This window comes from Canis lupus, chromosome 15 (genome assembly GCF_003254725.2).
Source record: "Canis lupus dingo isolate Sandy chromosome 15, ASM325472v2, whole genome shotgun sequence".
In the NCBI taxonomy this organism is placed as follows: domain Eukaryota; kingdom Metazoa; phylum Chordata; class Mammalia; order Carnivora; family Canidae; genus Canis; species Canis lupus.
This window is the reverse complement of record NC_064257.1, coordinates 54,304,755-54,331,623: the sequence shown is the minus strand read 5'-3', so window position 1 is coordinate 54,331,623 and position 26,869 is coordinate 54,304,755. Positions and strand designations below refer to the sequence as shown.

General features: G+C 35.4%; 1 protein-coding gene across 2 annotated transcripts in view; it reads left to right on the top strand.

The window, feature by feature from the left end:
* The window catches only part of PDGFC (platelet derived growth factor C), a 197,981-nt gene that overhangs the window by 101,694 nt on the left and 69,418 nt on the right, over positions 1-26,869 (top strand). For both annotated transcript variants that reach the window (XM_035698899.2, XM_025438684.3), the window contains exon 2: positions 10,719-10,914. In XM_035698899.2, the coding sequence (XP_035554792.1) occupies positions 10,719-10,914 (196 nt within the window). The remainder of the gene's footprint in view (positions 1-10,718; positions 10,915-26,869) is intronic.

Below are 26,869 nucleotides of genomic sequence, written 5' to 3'. Positions count from 1 at the left end.
AATCTGAGAGGCAATTAACTGAACATCAGGAGGACTACAGAAACTTAGCAACAAGAGTCAGCTCACCATATGGAACTTTAAAAAATATGGTTTCTGGGACAAGATTTTGGGAGCTAATAATTACTTCTTCACAGGGTTGTTAAAAGCATTAAATAGGTAATGTGTATGAAAGCATCTGGCAAGTGACTTGCAAGCTACTATTGAGTTCTGTCCAATAGATATTTGTTGAGTAAATGAGCAAGCTCTGGGAAGAATGAAGAGTCAAGGGAATATATCCTACAAAATAATGCTCTTTCTTTTATTTTTTTCTATGCCAGCCAAGACCTTCTCCCTTAAAGATTGGTACAAATGACCATGAATAAAAGTTCATTTGACTGACTCATATAATAATTTTTACAAGCTTTATGTGTCTTTTCAATCATTCAAATTTTTTTACTTCCAAAATCTGAAATTGAAGATTCTGAACCACCTAGATTAGGATGCGAGGTCACCAAAAGACTCAATTTTACTATCTCCATCTACTGGCAGGGAGGAACTATACCCAAGCATCTGGACTGGCATAGAAAAGAGGAGAAAGAACATTTAAAAGGTAAGCAAAACATATATTTTTATTTACTCTGAATTATTAAACTTTTCTTATTGTGCACTCTAACGTACTCTCACATAATTAAGGTTGATGCGGTGAACCATATTACAGAAGAGGATTTGTTTAGGTAGTATAATATTTTTATCTGATTTTTCAACATGAACTAGTATAGATTCGAATGCCTTTCTTTCCTAATGGGAGTCTTTTTTGTCCTTGTACTTGTAAACTTTTATCTGGTTGTTCCAACGCTCCTGTGTTATTTTTGTATTCCTAATGATCTCCAGACTGTAGTGTGCTTACTGAAATGTCGCTATTCTCATTTCTGTATTCTCTGATGTGTTAAAGGGTGATTTCCCCTGACATCTTATTTTGACTCTTGTGGTATAGAGAGAGTAGAAGTGCGTTTCTCAAATTGTAATGGATGATTCTGGTGTTTCTTAAATCCTTCATTAGTAAGTATTTTCTTTTGGCAGAAAGCACTTAATGAAAAGTTTCTTGTTAATAAGTAAAAGTTGTTATATATATTTATATCAGGGTTTTTTTTTTATGGTTTATTGGTATATTACTTCCTCATCAGAAATCTTTCATTTTGGTTTGATTTGTTTGTTTTGATTGACTTTTAACAATACAACATTGCAATTGAATTTTCAAGTGACTGAAATTCACTGAATTTCAGTGAATTTCAAGAGTGACTGCTATAAAACATTTGATAGTTTGTGTAGTTGTACAGAAATAGATGTGTATAAATGTAAATCATGGATTTTAAATAACTCGTTGTTGTTAAGGCTTGTGTTACACATATCTTTCTTAAAAAGCCCTATCTCAACTTGAGAATGAGAGTAATAGCCATTTGTCAAGATAAGTAGTACTGTTAAACTTGATGCGGTTCAATTAAGTTTTTGTTTTTTGTTTTTTTTTTTGTTTTTGTTTTCTGTTCCTTTCTCCTGCTTTTCTTGACCTCTGGGCATTTGTTTTTGTATCTTTGTTCCATTTTGGGGGACAGTGTTTTATTTCTCTCAGAAGAGGAATGGTTAGATCTATAGGGATCGTGGGTGGAGAATTTTCAACCTCAAAATTGGGTTTCATGAACAAGAATTTTCAAGGAAATGCTATGATCAAACAGTCCTGTTCATTTGTTGGAAGGTCATTAATACAGCTGGTCCGTTTGCTGGCTGGAGGATTATGGTGTTATCAACAGTGCGAATACCATAAAGAAGGACTCTCAAATCTTCTTGTGGCATCTAACAGTGTCCAATCTGACACATACATCCTCAAAGTCTTCACTGAGATCAGAAGATAGGGAAGTAGGTATTTTTGAATACAGTTGAAGAAACTAGTGATAATGAGGTGTTGAAGAAGAATCACTCCTCACAAATGAAACTTCTGCTAGACTCTTTAAAGTCTAATTTAGTCTTTATTTTGAATACAAGTGTGTATCTCAAATCTGTTCTAATGTAAGTTCAACTTCTCTTTTTAGGCCTTTTCCCTCAGATCTTTGATTTAATTTTGAAACTATTGTAATAAGGCTAGCTGTTGCTAAAGAATGCTGTTCATGGGCATATTCAAGCCAATTATAAATATCTTTGCTTTGAGAAGTAAAATTTAGGCAACCTATTTCCATACCAAAATGATGTCTTTTATTATTAACTTTCATGGCTTTCATTTATTTTAAAGGCTTCACATTTATATTTTATTATATTTTAACATTAATTCAAGACTGACAAGAGTTACTGAGGTAGTGTGGGGTCGGAGGGGATGATGTTTTTCCAGCAGGGCAGAAAGGTAGAACATTCATGAGCATAGTTTAATCCACCTTTGAGGGGCAGTCATGTCCCAGTATAATTGCTCTTCATTTATTCTTGATGTTGTGATGTGGAAATACTGCCGAAACCGAAGATCTTGCTACAAATACAATTTTAAAATCTCAAATATTGTTTATGGAAATGTGAACACTTTATCACTTATCAACAGCATTTAATAACATTTAAAACATAAGATAGGAGGACATGATTTGTAAAGAAGTTATTGAATTTATTATTTTTACTGTCTTTTGTATTATTCAAAAGAGAATCATAAGCCTATTACTTCTACATTATATGCATTCACTTGTGAATATGAAACACTAAATATAAGTGGAAAGCAGTAGTCTCATTTTTCAGCATAAATGATTGCTGAAAGTATGAAGACTGAATCATATTCCTATTTTATCGTTTCTTAGGAATCATTTATTTTGCTTCATTGAAAGCTTAACCTAAAAGAGACTTTTAGAGATATTTTAAATATTCACTAAAGGCATAAACTAATGGCCTTACTTGCATGTTTGCTGTGAAGGATTAAGTTTGTATTGATTACATTTCCATTATTATTTTCATTGATGAATTTTAAACATCTTCCCATCAGAATGTCAGTACTGTATCTAGCCATTGTATGTTCACAAAGAAATAGGTAGCTACTTCCATATTTGAAACTGCTGGTAAACTCCAATCTGAATGTCGTAAATTATATGTCCCATGTAGATAGAAAAGGGGCAGATGTTGAATCTTCAAAACAGATGAGGGTCTTTAGTGAATGTGTTTTAAGTAAGCATGTTTGTTATGTATTATGAATTTGTGCTTAATCATATTAGCTAGTTTTTGTTATAATAATATTATTTCATATAAATGTATTCAGCTTAAAATATTACAGAGCTTCTAATATTTATGTGAACTTTCTGCATTGAATAATAGTTTTCATTCAATGAGAAAGTTGATTAAGTATTGAAAAGTGAAATCAATAGTGAATCTTTAAAAAAATTTTTTTTAAAAATAGTGAATCTTTAAAGGGAATGTTTATTTTGTAATGTTAATTACTCCTAATTTATTTCTATTCTATATTCTGCTTTTGGCCTCTTTGGGGTATCTAAAATAAAGGGCAACTTAACACTGAATAAAAAATAATACCATTGCCTAAACAGGGTTCACTCTAGTGGTGTGTGTATACAATCGTATTCATTACTAATTGGTGTGCAGTAAAAGCTTTACAGAGATTCTGTGTTTATATATACTTGGCTGTTTATACTGTGACATAATAGGTAAGAAGATTATTGCCAGTTTATCTTTCATAATTGAGCCTTCATTTGAAAATGTTGTATCCCATTGTGTAAAATCAAAATAAATTATTTTTACCATTCCTTAAGGCTAAAATACCGTGCTGTCGAATCTTTACCATTCTATATCTCATACCTCAATACCAGAAGAATTTTATAGACCTTACTTGCTGTGTTCTTTATGACGCTAAATCAGATATTTTAGAGCGTGAAAAGGGAACACTAATAATAGCCATGCTGGGATAACAGGACTAAATGAAGGCCATCCCAGGCAAACTCAGACATGTTCACTATGTAATGATTTTGGTTGCAAATGTAAAAAATTATAACTCTAATTGGCTTAAGTAATAAAAAGTGATTTATTTAGTCATGTACCTGAGAAGCCCAGACATGGGATGAACTTCTTGTGTGGTTTGAGCTGGGATCTAGGTTTACATTTGTGTACTATCATTTATCAACCTAGTTCTGTGCATTGACTTTTTCATCAGACTGGATTCTATTACAAGCTTAATGGCTACAGTAGTTCTGGATCTTACGTCTTCACCCAGAAGATCTCATTCTCAACTGTTGAAGAAAAGCCATTGGATTCGCTCTGATTGGTCTTTAAAATCATCCATGAATGAGAGAAATGGGCTTATATTGGTTTTCTAGGCATACTTCTGGGTAGGGACAATACAGCCCTTCTTTTCCAGTGGCTGCTTCGTAGTAGTGATGGGGATATTGGGGGTATGCTCACCATTTCAGCTTTTTCTCATTGCATATGTAATATATGCTATGAACTTCCTGAACAAAGACTCCCATTTCTTACTATCATTTATAATTAGATAGGTGGCTCTAATGGGTGAATTCTTGTGCTTCTCAGCAAATGCAAAGTAATTTAAGCCTTTATATGAAGATAGTGTCTAGTCAGGGACTTGGCAAAATTTCTACAAGCTGCTATTTTTCTCCTAATGAACCTATAGAATGAAATCAGAAATTTGAAATCCCCACCTAAACATCATTGTTTCTTGCTTAATTAATTTGATCTTTGCAAAGTTAGAATCTTTGTACATGTGACCAATTTTGCATTATCTTACATAGCAATCTCCTATTCACTGACATCAGAAAACTTGATACCTGATAGTAAATTTTCTCTCATTGTATTTAATTAGAACATTTTGGACAAAGTTTCTGCTTCATGTATGTGCTGACTTACAGTTATCAAGGTGATTAATTTATATGGTTATTTCATTTAAACTTTAAAACAGTTTGTGATTATCTTTAGTTTATAAAAAGTAAACTCTGATATCACATGTCTTACCTAAAATAACAGCTTTTATCATCAGTCTATTCATATTTCAGAGTTAAGATAAAATAATGACTGTAATTATGGGATTCTTGGAGTGTGGTAAAATTATAGAACATGTTTTATTTTCTTAAAATAAGCAAGCATGTTAAGAAAATGGCAAATCTCAGTAATGAGTACTCTGTGACCTATCACCTTCAGCTGAAATATGTATGTAGGTTATAATAGATGGACTTTGCCTAAGATAGCAAATATGAATTAAGGGGCCTTAATTAGAAGGAGTAGGAATTGTAAAATCTTCTTATCCTTACCATGTGCAGTCACTAGGATCTTGGGAATGAAGAATGAAACATTGAAATAACATATAAAATTGTTTTCTGCGGTGTTCTTGGGTGGGATTTTGTTTTGTTTTATACTATCAGTATGTACTAGGTAGTGCCATGGGCAAGGCACAGAGCTAGATGGTTGGTTAGTTTCTGGACTTGAGTAATATGCCTTTATGTTTTAGGCATGAATAGTATGGTAGAAAGTAAGGAAAGTAAACCCATATATTAACATTAGAATATGCACTCCTAAAGGAATACACAACAGTAATCAAAATGGAATTCTTTTATGTATTTATTGAAGTTCAACTTAATTAACATATAGTGTATTATTAATTTCAGAGGCAGAATTTAGTGATTGGTTCATCAGTTGTGTATAAAACCCAATGCTCATTCATTCCATCAAATGCCCTCCTTAATGCCCATCACTTAGTTACCCCATCCCCCACCCACCACCCCTCCAGTAACCCTCAGTTTATTTCCTATAGTTAAGAGTCTCTTACGGTTTGTCTCCCTCTCTGTTTTCTTCAAAGATGGAATTCTAAAAGAGGAAACATCTGAAGTGGGTTTTGGTAGCTGAATATTAGATACTGTAGAGATAGTTTAGGAGTGATATTAACACAGTCCTAGAGGTTGTCACGTTAAGAGGACAGGGCTTCATTTTGTTTGTGATATTCCAAGCACCTGGAACAGAGCAGGAATCATAATAAGTTTCCAGTATATAAGTTTTGACTATTCATTCCCTTGAGGAATAAAGTGATCATCTTCTGGGATAAATTCAAGAACCTCAATTGAGCATATCTTAAATAATTATATTTGTTTTATGGTTTGCTTAATAAAACAAACCCTCATTTTTTTTCCTTAGTGAAAATGTACAGTAATTTGTAAACAGTTTGATGTAGACAGCGCTACTGATTGTCTTAGTTTTATTTTGCTATTGTATTAACTGTATGGGAAAGAGAAAATTGAGCCTATCTAGGATATATTGTATATTATCCTAGCCTATCTAGGATATTATTGTATATAGTATAGTATTGTACTTTAGTATGAATAGTCAGAATTTTAAATATTAAACATAAACATAGGGTACTTCTATATAGATTGGAATTTATGGAGAGAGATTTCTTTGCACTATGGAGCTCAAGTCTGTCTTCTTTGTATGGCATCAAGTTGGATTAGGATGACACTATTCTGGATTTTCTAGACAAAAAGTGTCAGTTCATGGAGTCAATAAAACTGTGTGCATGTGTGTTTATCGTATGATTTTGACTGTTGTTAAAATTGAAATTTGTTAATTGAGAGTTGATGAGAGCAAAAGCAAAGATAACTATATAACCAAACAAAAAATAATATAAAGAAGGATTATTACCGGCAAAAAGAAGAAAGACATAGTGAACAGAGTAAAGCGCAGATGAGACCAATGAAGATATGTATTTATCAAGTAAGGACTTAGAAATAGAAATGTTTTTTTAAAACATAATTTCAAAATAAAATATTTTCGGAAGTAAACACATCAAAAATTTCACAGGGTATCTATGAAGTCTACCAGTTTACAGGTGACATGTTGCTACAGTCTTGCCCACATGAAACAGGAACTGGAGGCCGTCAGAACTCCTAAAGCTCACCAATTTTGGAGACATTTCCTTTTGACCTAATTCTTAATCCAGGGGTGCCTGGGTAGATCAGTCAGTTAAGCATCTAAGTCTTGATCTCAGCTCAGGTCTTGATCTCTGGGTCATGAGTTCAAGGTTCACATTGGGCTCTATGCTGGGCATGGAGCCTACTTCAAAAAAGAAGATGACTTAGAAAGTAGAATGATTTTCATTTAAAACATTGTACCTGGGATCCCTGGGTGGCTCAGCGGTTTAGCGCCTGCCTGCGGCCCAGGGCATGATCCTGGAGATCTGGGATCGAGTCCCGCATCGGGCTCCCTGCATGGAGCCTGCTTCTCCCTCTGCCTGTGTCTCTGCCTCTCTCTCTGTGTGTGTCTCTCATGAGTAAATAAATAAAATCTTAAAAAATAAAAAATAAAATAAAACATTGTACCTAATTCTTAATCCTACAGCCCTTTTCTGCAACAGTTGACCTAAAACATTAGTATCGAGAAAGGATATGGATTTATCTTTTCTAAAAAGTGATGTATTACCTAGAAACCTCTTTTTAGTGGTCTCTTTATTAATAATACATTTTCAGGCATTATAATTTTTATTATTTTTATTTTTATTTTTAAGTAATCTCTACACCCAATGTGGGCTTGAGCCTGTAACCCTGACATCAAGAGTTGCATGCTCTACTGTCTGAGTCTTATTCTTATCCTTTTTCGCTCATAGTAAATATATCTTTAGAGGGACTAATATTATGAAATGCATAGCAAATATTGTGACATTACTTTGACATAATGCTAAATTAATTGAATAATATAGTTATTTGATTAATTAAATTATATATGTACCTGTGTAGTCAACCATCTTACAGTATTTACATTGTTATTTTTATCAAGGTATAATTGATCTATAATATTATATTTGTTCCCGGTGCTCAGCATCATGATTTGATATATGTATTGCAAAATGACCACCACAATAAGTCTAGTTAGCATCCATCATCACATGGTTAAAATTTGTGTGTGTATGTGTCTAATAAACAAAAATTTATTAGATCCACTCTCAGCAAATTTCAAATGTGCAGTATAGTATTATTAACTGTAGTCATCATGTTGTATTTTACATTACATCCCCATGACTTATTTTGTAACTGGAAAATTGTTCCATTTGACCCCTTCACCCATTTCACCCACCCTCCACTCTCCAACTCTGGCAATCAGCAGTCTGTTCTCTGTATGAGCTATTTTATTTTCATTAAGATTCCGCATGTGAAGTCATACATTATTTGTCTTGTCTTTCCCTGTATGACTTATTTTAGTATAATGCCCTCAAAGTCTATTCATGTTGCTGCAAATGGCATTTTTTTTTATTTTATGGCTGAATAGTATTACATTGTATATGTAAAGTGCATTTCCTTTGTCCCTTCACCCATCGGTGGACACTTAGGTTGTTTGCATGTCTTGGCTGTTGTAAATACTGTTGCTCTGAACAGGAGAGGATGCAGATATCTTTCAGAGTTAGTGTTTTTGTTAGTATTACATTATTAATATCCCTTTTCCTTTTTTTTTCTATTTTTGGTTCATTTTAGTTTTCATTATTTCCTCCTTAAGAGAATCTGGGTAATATAATGTGAAAAGATAACTATTTTATAATTTTTTTAAAATTCCATGTTTATATATGTTTTCATTTCTCATGCTAAATTCATCATTTGAGATGAACCAAGATTTATTCTTCTTTAGAATACATGGCTAGGAGAATGTTGTAATGTTTTAGTGATTTGACTACAAACATTTATTTCCTTGTTATTTTTCTTTGGCTATACTGTCCACTGGACATAAGAAAAGCAAATATTCAATAAAATAGTCATAAAGTATATACTTGTTCCTTCCTTAAAAATACTAGTAAAGTTATATATTTAGAACTATGATTTTTTTTAAACAACACAACTATAAATGTAGACCCTTCATTTGGTAGAACTTAATCTTTGTTGCTTTTTTTTTTTTTTCTGATTATAGGCCTAGTTGCTTGAGATTTACATAAAACTTTGACAATCATGTGTAAATCATATGTGTTTGGTGGCAAACCTCACTGCATTTAAAGACCAATTTTTGGGAACAGCAATTTCACTTAAAAGGAAATTTACAATTCTTTTACCACAAAGAAGGCCTACATGTTCAGTCTTTAAATTATGTTTAATTATAGCTTAATGGAATTGTGGACTATAAAAGAAAAAAGAAGATGTAAACACAATTTAAGTATATACATTTTAGCAATGAGCTTTTTTGATTGAAGCTGTAAAAATAGAATTCAGATCTTTTAGTAGCTATGTAGTTTTCTAGATTATATATGAGAAAATAAACAGTGCTGTATTTGTAGAGTGCCTTGGATTACCTGAGGCATTTTTTAGATGAAATGGGGCAAATAATAAATTTTAATAAATCTAATTGGAAAAATTCATTAAAACGTATTAGTTGCTAAAATAAGAAGAACTCCTGATATAAACTACTGTCATAAATGCCTTTGAAATATGTAGGTTATTGGAAGAAAATTTAGAGAGTTGGGAAATATCCCAATTTTAAAGGAAATCTTTGAAAACAGGTAATTAATTTAATGTATCAGTAAATTTTCATCATCTTTAAAAGAGTAGTCAGTGTAGAGGAGAACTCATCTAACTTGATAGATCCTTCTGTGTTCTCAGGAGATATACTGGTGATAAATTATGTGCATAAAAGAAATATTGATTATTTCATGAGTTAATATAGCCAATAGCAGTATTAAATATTAGCATCCAACGAGAGGGATCATGTTTCTGAATAGGTTACTTGTAGCTGAGGACAAAATCAGGCACTGAGAAGAATGACAGCATTAATTTATTTAATTTAAAAATTCTACAGAGTTAACAAATAATTTACTAATGTGATGATATTCCCCATATGTATTCAAAGGAACTTATATTTGTCTTTTGTCTTTACTCTGTCTTCCTAATTATAAGTTAGACCATATAAAATAATACCAGATTGATTGTTGAAATAGTCAAGGTTAGGAGAATGAAAAAGCTGCTTTAAGAATCATAACTACAACTTATTAAAATTACTTGAGGGTTTTTAAATAGTAAAAAAGATTATTCTTAACCTAAATAACCTTCTAATTAATATATGGCCTTTGATATTCAGTCTTTTAAATTTAAGAAGTTTCTGAGAACAGCATTCTTTTTTTTTTTTTAAGATTTTATTTATCTGAGAGAGAGTGAGAGACAGAACCAGCGCAGTCATAGAGAGGGGCAGTGGGAGAGCAACAAGCAGACTCCCTCTGAGTGGGAACCCGAAGTGGGGTCCAATCCCAGGACTCTGAGATCAGACCTGAACTGAAATCAAAGAGTCGGACGCTCAACCAACTGAGCCACCAGGTGCCCCTAGAGCAGTATTCTTAAATTGCATTTTATCAATGAAATAATGTGATTTGAGTAACAAGTACTCTTTAAAAAGTTGCTGCAATTGCTGTAGTTGTAGTTGCTGAAGTATTGGGGAAAATTCACTCTTTGTATTATTTCTAGAAGTCCATGAGTTGGTAGTTCGACATTTTAGTAATTAAGAAAAGTAATGTGTTATGCTCCTTCGAGTATAAACGTACACAGGTTTTTATTTGGTAGTGTTAAAATAGTCCTTTTTTTCTGTGTGAGTTTTGAAGAGAGTGGTACTTGGTTTATATCGTATGAGGCATACCCAACACTTGTTTAATTTAAAATACGGATGATTAAAAAAACATTTATTTTGAAACCTGCAATTTTTGAGCTATATGTGCTAACTGTACGTCTCTTCCTATATTTTTGCTTTAGGAGTACAAGATCCCCAGCATGAGAGAATTATTACTGTGTCTACTAATGGAAGTATTCACAGCCCAAGATTTCCTCATACTTACCCAAGAAATATGGTCTTGGTATGGAGATTGGTAGCAGCAGAGGAAAATGTATGGATACAACTTACGTTTGATGAAAGATTTGGGCTTGAAGACCCAGAAGACGACATATGCAAGTAAGTTATACTTAAAATTGAAACAGAATGCAACTGTCATACAAAGTCTTTCAAGTTGCATCATTTTAATGATGTGATTTTAAATGGCATCTTTTGTTCTTTATATTTTTCTGATGATCCAAGAAATTTGCAACCTTATTTAAGCTATGTTTCTTTTAAAATCAGAAGACACATACTGTATGTGTGCATTCATCAGTTTTATCTACTTCTGAAAACAGTTCGAGGTAATTTACAGCACGAAGGACATAGAGAATCAAATGATCTGAAATAAGGGATAAAGAAAATCCAAATAAAGGAATGCAGTTGTGCCAGAAAACCTAAGTTATGATCAGTGCTAAAAATTTTACATTTCAGCTTCCTGACAGCCAGTCAGTAAAATAAACAATAATTATTTAAGAGAAAACACAATATTCCTGGGTGCATACTACCTAAGTACACATACGGGTGCTCACACACATGCACACAGGATTAAAGAAACTTGGGCATTTCATAACAAAAAAGAAATGCAATTGTGAAAGGAGACTTAGAAGTTTAGGCTAGCTATTGTGGTTTGCCAGGTAGAAATTCATCATAATTCTAGAAGCATTCATGAACCAAAGTCAGCTGGAGTATTTCACCCACGCAAAAGACCACCTACTGTATGTCATACAAATATTACTCTTTAAATCCTGTGTGAATACACTTGTCAAGGTTGGGTGGTCTTATTGAAGACTTTTCACTTCAATGGCATTTGTATATCATGAAAATATTTTACTTAAGCTTCTTTGTGGGGTTGTGTTCTCTTTGATACACAAGTTAAAAGAGGATTTGCACTTTATGGTATATTACAGATAAATATTTCAATACAGATGAAATAAACTTTGTACTTACTGTCATCACAGTTTGTATCTTTAACATTTGTATAATGACTTTTTTTCCCCACATTTCTTCTTTCTGTGACTATGCATTTCATGTTATTTTTTTTCCCCTTACATCTGCAATCTTTGAGAACTAAAAGCTATCCTAGCTATCTCTAGAGACTGTGTTATTCAACCCTTCATTTTATAGGTAAGGGAACAGAGCAGAGAAGGAAAGTAGTGGCTCTAGATCTCATTCATATCTTATACCTAAACAAATGCTAAAATCCATTTTTCCTAACAGCCATGTAGATAGTTTTTCACTATGCTAGTATTCTTTTCATATGCAGTATTCCATGTTCTTATTAGAAATGATGGAGTCTTTAAGATTTTTGCCCTCCGTGCAAAGGAGCATGTTAACCTACCACAGTTTTGTGCATGCTGGTCAAAGACAGGGGTGTCCTGGGTCAAAGACCTCAATAACAGAGTAGCCAAAGTATTAGCCCTTCTTGGGCCTCTTGCCCTACTTCCTGTTCCTACAGGTCATTGCCAAGAGGGCCACTGAACACCTGCACATCTAGTGGGTTGTGCTATAGGAGAGACGTTCTGTGTGTGTGTGTGTGTGTGTGTGTGTGCATAAATAGGTGTATATGTGCATAAAGTGTATTAGAAGTTAACATATCTCCTGATTTCCTCTATAATTTTACCACATGTACATTTCCCTATGTACTTTCCTATAAAAAGGAAGTTGGTTATTTTTTTTTCTTTGCCTGTTTCGAGATACAGATTAGTGGAATAATACTGTATTTGAACGGAACAATATGATGTTCTGAGGTCAGTTCATGTAGATACAGATAATTTATTTGATCATTTATTGTCCTTGATGCATAGTATTCCATTGTACAAATAGCCACCTTTCTTTTTTTTGTTTTACTTTTTTTTCTTTTTAAGATTTTATTTATTCATAAGAGACACACAGAGAGAGGCAGAGACATAGGTAGAGGGAGAAGCAGGCTCCTTGCAGGGAGCCCGATACAGAACTCAATCACCAGACCCCAGGGAGCCACCCAGGCGACCCTTGTCTGTTCTGCTTGATGGATGTTTGGCTTGTTCTCCTTGTCCAGAAGTGCAAGAAAAGAAATTGAGTCTTTATAAGAATCATTGCTGTCTTAACACATTTATCTTTTCAACTTTATTGGGTAGAGTTAAAATGATTTTAAAAGTGACCCAATTTACACTTCCATCAACCATATGCAAAAATTTCTATTGTACCACATTCTCAGCAACCTTTTGGTTGTCATTCTTTTAATTTTTGGTAGTATGCTAAGTGTAAAATTGTATCTCGATGTTAATTTTTATTTGTTTCCTGCCTACTAATGAGGTTGAGAAATTTTCATATTATTATTGGCTACTCGTATTTCCTCTTCTGTGTAATGTCTGCTCATGTCTTTTGCCCAGTTTTTATTAAGACTGGCGATTTAAATTTTGCTTTTCATATTTAAGTCTTTGATTCATCTGTAATTATTTTTGTGTATGGTGTGAGGTTTTTCCTTAGGGTATCCAGTAGTGTCCCAGCGTCATGCACTAAATAATCACTCTTACCCCACCCAGTGGTATGCAAAGCCACCTAATTCATAATCAGATTTCTGCATATTATTTGGTCTGTTCCAGGGCTCCTCATTCTGTTGCCTTGCTCAGTTGTGTCCATCTGTGTTCCAAAATGATGCTTTCTTAATTACACACATGTAGAAGCTATGTGATAGGGCAGTCTCACCTCATTTTCTTCTCCTTTTGGAGCATCCTTGCTATTTTTCTTTATTTTTTAAAAATAGGTTGTCAAGTTCCTTGAAAATTCCTGTTGTGATTTCATTGCAACAGCATTGGATGTATATATAGATCATTTTAAAGAGAATTGACATCTTAATAGAAGTAACTTTCTATCTTTGAGAATTTTATGTTTCTTCATTTATTCGGGTCTTCTTTATTGGCTATACACTTTTCAAATGTTCTTCTCAGATATGTTATGCATAATTACTTAGATTTATTTCTATATTTTCTATAGACTTGCTAAAATCCCTTCTTGAAAAACACATTTCTAATTGTATATTGCTGGTACATAGAAATATAATTGATTTTTTAGTATTGATTTTTTTATCTGGCAAACTTGCTATAAGCTCTGTTATTTATTTTAATAATTATCCTGGGAATTATGTTGGGTTGATGCAAAAAATCATATAATTTGTGAAAAAAATGATTTCTTAATCTTCCTTTCAGTTCTTTTCCTCTTTCTTTTACATCTCTTATTAAGTTTTTGATTGTATTAGTAGGTATCCTTGTCTTCCTTCTCAATTTAGAGTTTGGTTTTTTAAAAAATAAACTTTAAAATTTGGTATAACTTTAGATTTGCAGAATGTTGCAAAGATAGTGCAGAGTTTCCATATACTCTTAAACAAGGTGCCTCCAGTGTTAACGTCTTTACATAACCATGCTACATTTGAGTAATTAAAAATTTGACATTCATGCAATACTATTAACTAAACTATAGACTTGATTCAGATGCCAGCCATTTTCCCACTTTATGTCCTTTATCTCTTTTAAGATCTTTTTTTCCTTGATAAGCGTATTCCACGTAGTGCTTTAGTTTCTTCCAATCTGTGACAGGCTCTCGTTCCTTGTATTTCATGACCTCAACAGTTTTGAAGAGTATTGGTCAAGATATTTTGTAGAATGTCTCTCAATTTAGGTTTTTCAGATCTTACCTCATGACTACATTGAGGTTATGGGTTTTTGGGAAGGATTCCACATAGATATTATGCTCTTCTCCTCCAATCATATTGGAAGGTACATAGAATCCACCTCACTTATCACTGGTGGTGTTGACCTTGATCACTGAGAGTGAGTTGTTCTCTGGTAAGAAAATGTCCTTTCATTAGCTACTAATTGGAGGCATGCAACTAAGTCCAGCCCACATTCAAGGAGAGAGTGATTAAGTTCCACCTCCCAGGGGTGCCTGGGTGGCTTAATGAGTTAAGCATCTGCCTTTGTTTGGCTCAGGACATGATCTCAGGGTCCTAGGATGGAGCCCTGTGTCAGGCTCCGTGCTTAGCCGGGAGTCTGCTTTCCTCTCTCTTTCTGACCCTACCCCCCTCATTCTCTCTCTCTCTCAAATAAATAAATAAAATCCTTAAAAACAAAAGTTCCACCTCCTGGAAGGGGCATATGTAAATAAAATTTGTGTCTTCTCTTTCCTTCTCTTCTTCCCTCCCTCCTTCTTTTCATTCTTCCTTCCTCCTTTCTTCCTTCTTGCTTCCATCATTTATATCAGTATAGACTCATGTATTTATTTTAATTTAATTTAATTTAATTTAATTTAATTTAATTTTATTTTATTTTATTTTATTTTATTTTATTCTTTCTATTGCAATCCATTGCTATCATTATTTACTTTGTAGTTGAAATTGTTCTAAATTTGGCTCATGAGAGTAAAGAGTTTGCTGTTAATATATCAATATTGAGTATGATGATTAATGGAAAACTTTTTCTTTATTATTTCAAGTATTTCCTTTTTTGCTTCCCTAGGAGGCATTTTTTCCCTTTGGGAAAAATTTTTTATTCCTTTAATTTCTGCATTTAAAAATAAGTTACAGACACAATGACACTTTATACTTCTCTATAAATCACCTAAGAACAAGGATATTTCCTATGTAAATTCAATACCCTTTAACATGCAACAAATTTAGTATTAATCTGAAACTATTACCTAATATATAGTTGATTTTCTAATGTTTCCCCTGATCCCAGAATGTTAACATTTTTTTATTTTATTTTCCTTATGTTTTGATTCAGTAACAAATCATTAATTATATATTGCATTTGGATATTATAACTCTTGCCTTGCCTTTTCTTGGCTTTTATGATATTGATCTTTTTGAACAGTTGAGGCCATCTGTTCTACAGCATCTTAGTGTCAATTTATTTGAATATGTCTTATAATTAGGTCCTGCTTAAATATTTTGGCCAGAATATTCTCTAGGTGATGGGCACTTCTGATTGCTCATGTTGTCAGTTTATTCCATTATCAGTGATGTGAGTTTGATTTCTCAATCCTCTTTTACAGGCATCCTACCAGTTTTGATAATATGGTATTTTTATTTTTGCCTATTTGAAGATTTTATTGTATCTATTATTTCTTTTAAGCCATTGTCATGTAGAAGCATATTGTTCATTTTCTTTTTTTTTTAAAGATTTTAATTTATTTGGTAGACTGAGCACTGTGCACATGCACACTCCTGCAAGGAGGCAGGGTGGCAGTCACAGGGAGAGGGACAAGCAGACTCCTTTTTGAGTAGGGAGTCCAATGTGGGGCTCCATCCCAGGACCCTGAGATCATGACCTGAGCCAAAGGCAGACACTTAATTGACTGAGCCACTCAGGCACCCCTATTGTTCATTTTCTATATAAATGTATAAAGTTTTTAAATGCATTTTTTATTGTAGATTTCTACATTCACTTTATTTTGGGTAAAAAATATGGCCTGTTTATCATTGTTTAAAATTTAAGACTTAGCTTTATTTGCTTCAGATTTTTACATTTTCCAAATGTACTGGAAAAGAGGGTGTATTCGTCAGTTGTGGGGTTCAGTTCTATACACGTCCATTATATCAGTTTGTACAGTTGTGCTGATCACAGCAACAGTATCTTTCCTGATTTTTTTTTTGATGTATCAGATACTTGAGAGAGAAGTGTTAAATCTTACTAATAGAGGATAAATACAGTTTTCAGTTTCCACCTTGTAGGCCTATCATATTTTGCTTTGTATGTTATTATTTTTTATTTTTTTAAAGATGTTATTTACTTGAGAAAGAGCGTGTGTGTGCTCGAGCAGGGGGAGGGGAGAAGCAGCCTTCTGGGAAGCCCAGCACGAGGCTCAATCCCAGGACCCTGAGATCATGGCCTTGGCCGAAGTCAGATGCTTAACTGACTGAGCCGTCAGGCACCCCTCTTTATATGTTTTTAAATTATTTTAATCGATGCACACAAGTTCACAGATCTGATGTCATTTAACCTTTATTAATGTTTATTTTGCTTCAAAGTATATTATGCTTTGGGGCACCTGGGTGGCACAGTTGGTTAAATGACCAACTCTTGGTTTCAGCTTAGGTCCTGACTGTAAGGTCATGAGATCGAGCCCTCCATCGGGCTCCGTGCTCAGGGAGGAGTCTGCTCAGGATTCTCTCTCTTTCTCTCCCTTTCTCTCCCTTTGTACCTACCCTCCCTAAAATAAATAAGAAAATAAATCTTTTTTTTTTTAAGTATATTATGCCTCATATTAGTAAAACGACATGAGGTAATTGTGATTCCTATTTGCCTGGCATTCTTTCCATTCTTTTACTTTCAACTTTCCTGTGTCCTCTTTTCCATGTTTGCGTGTTTGTGCATGTTAGCCTGTATGTCTATGTGTGTTTTGGTTTTCTCTTATGAAAGGAACATGAGTAGCATTAAAAAAATTCAGTAAAAGCTTTATATTTTACTTAGGGATTTAATCTAGTACAGTGAATCTTATTATGCATAGAATTTTGCATTCAGTGTTGCCATTTATTTTGTCATGTCCTTTGTGCTCATTTTTCTGTCTTCAGGTTCCTTTCTTGCATTCATGTAGTTTATCTTCTCATTTCATTTTTCTTTTCCGTGAATTTACAAAGATACATCAGTTGTCATTTTAAAATGTCTACCTTAGAAATGCCTACTTAATATCTAAAGCTAGTCAGGATTCACCTCCATCCCCAAAATATAAAATTCCCTGGGAACATGTTAACTGCTGTGGAATGCTCACTCCCCAGCTATCACCACACTTTGTTGATAAGCCAGAGATGTGTTTACTGCTTACCATGATGACGGGGAAGGCCACCTCCATAGATTTAATAGTGTCTGGGGAGGAAAAGCAAAGCCAGACTTTGTTGGGACTTTGAAGTTTGATTTAAAATGGATCTTTCAGTGTGGAGATTTGATTAGGATTGGGAAAGGCTCATGATATAATAGTTTAGAATCTGTTGAAATAAGCCAAGCGTTTTCAGGTGAGGAGTTCAGCAGTTCTGGACAGTGAACTCTTGCTGCTTTTAGTTGAAGGAGTTAATGGCTCTTTAGGGCAGTTCCTGTAATGAGCAGTAAACCATATTGCCTGAGCAATAATGAAGATAATAAAATAGTAATGTCTTGTTACTGTAACTAGCTAACTGGGTGGGGTAGATGATTTCATTCTTACTGTCAGAGCTGGTTTGGTTTTCACTACAGTTGCCCCGACTCCCAATTGGTATGTGGTAGTTATAACTCTGAGGATTTTAGTTTTGTATTTTTTAACTTTACAAGTAAGACATTGTTTTATTACATCGTATAAGCAGTGTTTCTCTGGCTATACCCATATGTCTACATTTGGTGCTGGCCATTTCTACTTGCATTGCAGAATTTTTTTTTTTTTTTTTTTTTTTTTTTTTTTTTTTTGTAGAATTATTTTACTTCTTCCTTAAGTACAGTCTTTAAAAGTCTCTTAAGTGAAAGCCTGTTGGCAGTCAGGAGTACTTCAGTTCTTCTGTATTGAACATTTCTCTCTTTCATTTTCATTCTAAGTAGCTAGTTAGACTGGATTTAGAATTTATAGTTGTGCGTTTATTTATTTTTTTCTCAGTAGCTTGACCATACCTTCCCACTGTCTTGTGGCTACTGAGAGTGAGTCATCAGATCATGGACATAGCCTTACAGTCTCCCATGGAGTGGTACCTGTTACAGAGGGAGACATGTACATAGCAGGGATGAGAGGGAAGGCTTGGGGTTAGGACCCAGCCCCAGGCTTCTTGTCCTATAACTCTTGTGGCAAATTATGCCCTAAACCTCTGCTCTCGTACACCAGAGCTGAGCAGATCCTCAGAGGATTCCAGAGCATATTTAACTCACTGAAATCTTGATTTCTTGCATTAATTTGTCTTCCAAAGAATTCTCTTATTCTCTTGACAGATCAGTATTTCTTTTAAAGATTTTATTTATTTATTCATGAGAGACACACACACACACAGAGGCAGAGACACAGGCAGAGGGAGAAGCAGGCTCCCTGCAGGGAGCCCGATGTGGGACTCGATCCTGAATCCTGGGACCCTGGGATCACGCCCTGGGTCAAAGGCAGATGCTCAAACTGCTGAGCCACCCAGGCATCCTCAGTATATATATTTTTTTAAGATTTTATTTATTTTTTCATGAGAGACACAGAGAGAGAGGCAGAGACACAGGCAAGAGGGAGAAGCAGGCTCCCCGCAAGGAGCCCGATGTAGGACTTGATCTCAGCACCCAGGGATCACACCCTGAGCTCCAAGGCAGACGCTCAACCACTGAGCCACCCAGGCGCCCCGACAGCTCAGTATTACATTAAAAACAGTTGTTTTCTTTCAATCATTTATTCAGCAATTTTAGTTTTAATGTACCAAGAGGGTTTCTCTGCCTAATTTTATCCACCATGTGACGAGAATGTAGACTGTTACAAGTGGAATAAAGTTTTTCCTTAACCAGGCTTGCTACTCTCAAGTTCAAGTTTAATTTTCTTTTTTTTTTAATGACAACATTGACTTTTCTCCATTACTGTAGAACTAATACAAATGGTGGCCACCCAACTGCATTTAAGAATTTAACTGCCCCATTTTAAATGTTTTCTCAAGTTGTGAAACATAGAAGAGTCTGGAAATTCTGAATCATTTTCAGTGTATCTTTAGGAGAGGAAAGACTCAGGTGAGATGTTTGACTTTTTCCCCAGAGCACTACTGGCTCCTCAAATTTTCTTTTATAAAGAAAATTATAAGAGTGAGCTGTGTCTTTATGCTATTTAAGATTGATATTATTACAATGAGTAAAACATGTCGGATGCAAATTAGAGTTTATTGCTTTAACAAAGTGGCAGGATATGCAGACAGTGTGGTGGAGGGTGTGAGGTGGAACAAGGAAGGGGAAGGGGAATATGTGTGTAATTTGCTGTAAATAATGTCTTTCAGTGTTGTCTATGCGTGTGGCTCTTATGTTAATATATGTGGTGCACCTGGGAGACCCATTTCTAATGGAAAACTTCTTTCTCTTAATTATTTTTGTTTTTTCTTCTAAATAATCTACTCATTACACATAAGATTTTACAAAGAGATGGACCATAATGAACAACATTTGGAAAAAGATATGTTAGGGGTGCCTGGGTGGCTCAGTCGGTTAAGCGTCTGCCTTTGGCTCAAGTCATGATCTCAGGGTCCTGGGATTGAACCCCATATCAGGCTCCCTGCTCAGTGGGGATGACCCTCTCTTGCTCTCTGTCAAATAAATAATTAAAATCTTAAAAAAAAAAAAGAAAGAAAAAAGATATGTTAATCAGTCTCCCCAATTTAAAATAGTGCCTCTTCTTCACCAAAACAACTAAGTTTCTTTTGGAGGAACTATCATCCTCATCCAATTTGGAAAAATCTTAATGACAGAAATGCTAAATATGCTAAATGAAATAAACAGGTTCTTTTTCTAATTATTTAGAATTTAAAATGATCAAAATTGTTAGTTTTTCTAAAGATTTACTTACTTAAGACAGAGAGAGAGAGGGAGGGAGGGAGAGAAAATCTCCAGCAGACTCCTGGCTGAGCGCAGAGCCTGAAGCAGGGCTCAGTTCCAGGGCTCTGAGATCCTGACCTGAGCGGAAATTGAGTCAGACGCCACAAGGCGCCCCAAAATTGTTAAGTTTTTTTAATTAAAAAATCATTTGGATATTTTCCTCTCTTCCTGCTGTTTATGATAGAGTTAATGTGATATTATTTGGTCATTTATGTACTCTTACATTCAAGGAGCACTTCTTAAGCACTGTGGGAGGTAATAGGGAGACATGGTGAATAGGAGATGGCTCATGCCCCCAAGGAGCTCACAGTCTGGGTAAAGAGACAGACAAGTAAATAGACAATTAAAATAAAATGCCACCAATTCCAGAATGGTAAACACAGAGTATGGTCATTACTGTAACTGGTTATGTTTAGATTGCTGTGTTGACCATGTTCTAGTTCATACCCTAACTGTGTATCTTACCAGCAAAGATCTATAAATAAATATTATTAATTTATCATGGAGAAATTGGGATGTGGGAGTTAACCCTGCCCTACAGACCTCAAAAACTCAAATACTCATTTTTTGTGTGTTTTACTCTAGTAGATAACTTTCAAGGACAGTATAGATTCTTTATTTCAATTTTATGCCAGCACAAACTGTAATGAGAAAATTTTAAGGAAACAATTGTTTATGAAAACGATGTAAAAATATCGGTTAGTTCCACGGCCATACAGCTGAAGTTAAAGGAAGGCAATATGATTTATTTAGCTGATAATGTCTTCAAGGACCCATAAGGGCATGATAGGAATTATTTTCAAGCAGAATGTTTTCATGAACCCCTTGAGAGGATCTGAGAAAAAGAAAAAGGCACCAGTAGAGTTAGTAGTGCCACGCGATCTTAAGTTTTAGCACTGGGAGTTCCAACGGTGTCACATGAAGCTCCTTACCTACATCATTCCCAGCCCGTGGGAAGGTGCAGAACTGGGCCTGAGACTAAGTAGCTGGGTGTTGAACTAGAACTTAGAACTTCAGTCCTGTTCATGAGGGCAAGAAAAAGAGGTTAAGCTGAAAAGTCAGGTACACTGTGGGTACCTTCCCATAAGAGCAGATAAGATTAACCTGGCGTTACAGAGGTGGTTGGTTTGGCTCTTCTCTGTGATATGCTTCCTGCAACCACTGGTAAAGGGAAGAGGAACCAGATTGACTTAGAACATTCATTATTCATCTCCAGGACTTACTTTAGAGGCCCATCTATGCCAGAGCACATGCAGGTTGGTTACCTAAGTAAGTCACTTTTTTTTTTTTTAAGGAGGAAGGGTAAGGTGTATCGGAGTGAGCTGTGTAGGCAAACAGCAGTGTCTGTTGTTGTCCTAACTAAAAAGTGGTGTAAATATTACAGCATAGAAAGATTAGGTATAGTCCAGAGAAGTATGGAAATACAGTGTGCATGAGGACTTGAAGCAGAGGTAAGCCTCCAGTGGCTGCCAGCGCCTAGAAGGCCTCGGTAAAAGTTGATTAGAATAAAATAATAGATGTATTAAAGGGGAATGAGCACTCCACGTGGAGTCACCTGGTGGTCGCAGAAGCCTGGAACAATTATCAAATGATGAATTTCCCCAGAGCTTGAGAGGCGGTGGAGGTGTGGCTAGGGGAAGGCTGTCCTCTTGGTAGGATCACACTGTGAGGAATTTTGAATAGTGAGGGCATGGATTTGCCCTTCCTTTCTTCCTTTCTCATAGTGTCAGAGGCTAAGGGTTGTATCAGATGTAGGTCGTAGACTAGTATGTGTGCTAGGAAGAGGTTGCTGACAGAAGCACACCAACCAGATTGGAGGAGAAGTGAGGGCACCTGGAATCATTAGGAAGCATTCTGTTATTTCTCACACACAAAACTTTACAATTACATACTGTCTCAGACCTACCTTTTGCCTAATTGTTTTCTCATTGATCCAATCATAGAAAGCATGTACTCTCTCACCACTCTTCTAACCGCCTTCAGTATTAAAGCTCTGTGTGTGTGTGTGGGGGGGGGGGGGGGCTTGGTGCCCAGGCACATGTGTGCGAAGAAAATCTACAGATATCCCAGTGCTTCTTATTGCAAAGATACCTTCTTTTTTGCCCCAGGCTCCAAGTCTGGGGAGGAACAAAATGACCAATTTCAACATTGCTGACATTGGAAATATTCATACTAAATGCAACCAAGGAAAAACTTAGAATGTTAAACGATCATTTTATTACAGAGAGGAGATAGATGGCTTCCCTCCGGGTTAGGCCAAGTTTACATGGGTTCTGAGAAGAACAGATGATACAGGCCGATATTGCTCAGTGTCTAGGAATAATATGACAACTCTGTGTTATACAGACCTAGAACTTTAAGACTCTTTTAGTTTCAAGTAACCACAAATAAGTAACCAGCTTAAAAAGGAGATATTTGGATTATGTTACTGCACATTTCAGGGATAGGCCTTATCCAGGTTCTGAACGATGCCATCAACTCTCTCTCTTTTTCTCTGCCTCTAAAGACTTGCTCCCTGCAATTGATTTCATTTTCAATCAATTTGTCTTCATAAAATGCAGAGGAAGCCAAAGAAGTGCCAAGATTTTAGTACTTGCAATCTTTGAAGGATACAAACATTTTTCCTCTAAAAGCGCTCGGAGGAGTTTTGACTGGCCTGGTTTAAACCAAGTATCTATCCCTGGACCTATTAATATAGAAGGATCTAGAAGCATGCGTTACTGTGCTTGGCAGGATTTGGATTATGTGCCCATCCCAAAACCAACTGATGCACCATGATTGGTGGAAAAATGGCCCCTGAAAGCAAAACTGTTTCTTTTTTTCCACCAGAAGGAGGAAGAGGTACTGGTGGTAGAAAAATAACAATCTCCACTCTCGGTATGAGGAACCACAAGGAGTTGAAGTGCAGCTTTCAAATTTACACTTCTTGTTTTTCCTACCTGCATTTCTGGCCACAGAGTAAAATTCTCTTCACAGAGAGTTTTGCCAGTGCCCTTTCCAGCAACTCTTTTGAGTGTAGTTAGCTCAATGCCATAATTTATAGTTTTGTTATCCTTTGACTTCTGTAGCAATTACTTTTGTAACTTAAAAAAAAAAAAATCATTCCCAAGAGGGCTTAAAATGAAGGGTGGGGACGTGACCAAGTCTGAGATCAAGGGACTCTGCCCTTGGATAATGAGATGTTTTGGTTTTATGTTTTGAAATGTTCAAAATCAACATTTCAAGTAGAGAAAGAATGTGTCCTGTAACTCCCAAACTCGTGTCTGGCTCACCCAGTGTCTTGTCTCTCTCTAGCCCTTTACCTTTTTTCCTGCATCTTATCCTTCCTCTTCTACTCCCAAAACCTCCTTCTCTTCTTCGACTTCCTTTTCCACCTTCTCTGCTTGATCATTGCCCAGATTCCACTTTCTTGAATTGATTTAGAAAGAATTTTACAGTTTACACTCTGAGGATTTGGGAATATTGGAATGCCATTCTTTGTTCCATGTCGTCACTTTCAAGTGCAGTCTTGCTGCCATTGGGGTCATGGTGAGATCTCTCGTTTGAGTCATCCATTTGGCACAGCGGCTTAAGCAAGGGCAACTTCTAGGACCAATGGAATACCCATATGACTAGCCAGCTAGCTAGTTCCCCATCTATACACTTCTATGCAAGAGAAACACGAAGAGCAGTAGAGCACGTCATCAATAAAGGACTTGTACATGTGCAAGTCTATAATTCTGTACTTGCCTTTTCTCAGCTATTCCATGTTTTAGGCATTGTATCTCCAAAGTTCAGTTACTAACATTATTTTGCCATGTGAGCTTTCAAATAACGCACTTTCTTCAATTTATCTGGCCCCCTTTTGGAGAGCTAGAATGTGTTCAGATCCCAGCTCTCATGGTGGAACAACCTCCCTTCTAAAGAAGCCAGTCTTTAAATAGGCTATCTCCTCTGGATTTTACAATACAGGCAGGTGCTGACCTAGGGTTTATTTTTAATTATTCAATGAAATTGATTCTAATTATTATTTGATTTCCTCTCTCGAGTTTTTTCCAGACTTGTAACTCCAAAACATCTAACTTTTTACAAAAGGCTTATTGTTTTGCTGTGTAATTAACAAAGTTAGGTTAACATGCTTTTTAAAAATCTTTCCAGGTTAAACTTAAAAGATTTCATTGCATCTGATTCACTTGTGAAGGTACAGAATAAAAGTTAAAGACCACCTTCCCAGCTTCCTTGGCGGTATAGGGCATAGCTGTACCTCTATTTTCAGTAGCAGGAGTGATAGAACGAGAGTCTCCTATTCTGTGTGTACTGCAGGTGAGGTCGCATAATCATGAGTCCCAGTAGACTTCTGCAGTATTGGCCATAATGGATGCTTGGCCCCTGGCTTAAGAACAGTTGGCAAGACCTCTGTGTAGTCACAGATATTCACCCAAAGGTGAGCAAGGAGGAGGGAGGAGACTAAGATTCCTGCCCCCGTAGAGTGAACTTTGCCTTCATGAATGCTCATTCAGAAGAGATAGCAGGTCATCTGGCGAGATGCTTATTTTTATGTACATATGGAAATATGCTCTTGCCCAGAGTAAGATGTACCTTCTTTATCTTCTATCAGTAGATATATTCAGGTCACTGATAATATAGAGGAGTGTGTTTTTATTCCATTATCAATATCCTAGAGGAGACCACAAAGAGAGGAGATTTGTCTTCAACATATCAAGGTAATATCCTGAATGCATTTTTTCAGTACACACAGTGTTAGGACTGCCAGTTTGGGAAATGAGAAAATCCAGTTGTGCTTTGCTCCATGTAGCATACTGATCACTTAGGTTTTTGGTAGGATGAATTGGCAACTTACTTATATGAGAGACTAATCTACTAGGAAAAGCTCTACCTTGGAACACCTGACATGTTTCAGATTCAGCTCTGACACTTGCCACTGGGTATATGGCCTTGGTAACTTTCTTAGCCTATTTAATAACTGTATCCTTAAATTATAATCAAAGTGGGAGATTGGGTTCCAGATGAAGATTCAAGTTATTTCCAACACTGAAAGACTTGTTTCCTTAGAATATTCGCAAATAGGGGCGGCTGGGTGTCTCAGCCACTGAGCGTCTGCCTTTGGAGGCGTGATCCTGGAGACCTGGGATTAAGTCCCACACCGGGCTCCCTGCATGGGGCCTGCTTCTCCCTCTGCCTATGTCTCTCTCTCTCTCTCTCTCTCTCTCTCTCATGAATAAATAAATAAAATCTTTAAATAAAAAAGAATATTCACAAATATATAGGGCTACTAATATTTGGTTTTACCTTTATCCAAACAGGTAATGGTTTTATAAAAGTTGTATGAAAATTTAAAGTTTAGGGTAATATTATAATTTTTCTGTTTCTATGAAAAAAATCACTTCAGATTTTTCACAATGTTCACTGATATATGATCCTTTGAATTAAAATTCATTTTTTAATTTGACATTGGTTTTGTAGTAAATTCTTAAAGTTCTGATAAACTCCATATCGTAATCACCTTAGTAAAAACAATTATTTGGAAATGCCACTACTTTAATATAGTCCTGAACATTCTCTTGCCATCCCATACCTTTCCTAAGTGAGTAATGTCACAGATTACCTCTTTTTTACCCAGCCCCATCCATTCTCATTTTTGAGCTTTAAGAATCTTCTTCCTTTAAATTAAATTGAATATGAGAAAAAATTTCAATGCTTAGAGGTCTCATAGGTGCTCGGTTGTTTCTTTTGTCATTTTTAAACTTTGAACTGAATAACTCAAGACTATGAAGAATCCCTAAATGTAACTGAGCCAGGAAGTTTTTGATTCACTATGCAGCTGATAGTTATGAAGTAGTAAAGAACTTATTCATTGTACACAAGACATTTAAAACTTCACTGCCCAAGGGTTTTTCTTCCTCTAAAAAAGTTATTCCCCATAGCTGTTTCAAGCCCTTGAAAAATGTTTGAAAAAAATTTTAAATCTCAAGTACACTTTGCTCCCTGTCTGCTGAGACACACAGACTGTTTCCCCATATGGCAGCTGATTTAACCCCCCTAGGACTTTCTCACCAGAAACCCCACGCACTAACTTCAGAAACATCATCTACTTCTTGACCTTTCTATCTGTAGCTCTCCATCTCAGTCCATCGGTTTGAATAAGCAAGCTAGTTCACGATATCAAAATATTTGTGTAAATGGAACCAGTCATAATTTATTGCTTCTAAAATTATTTCATGGGATTGTGGTAGGCACTGTTTTTGCTGAGGCATTGAGGTTAATCTCAGTGGAAATGAGGCCCGCACCTAATGTTATCCTAGGGTATTTTGAGAAAAAAATCTCTCTCATCACAGTTTACTTACTATTTGTCTAGATTAAGAACTTCCAAATAAGTGTTGATAACAGTTGGACATCATGCTGCAAATGATGATGCTCCTCTTCTGAGCTTAGCAAAATTCAGAGACTTGTTTATATTTCTCAAGAACTTTAATAGGAGGGATTTCTTAGAAGAGAAA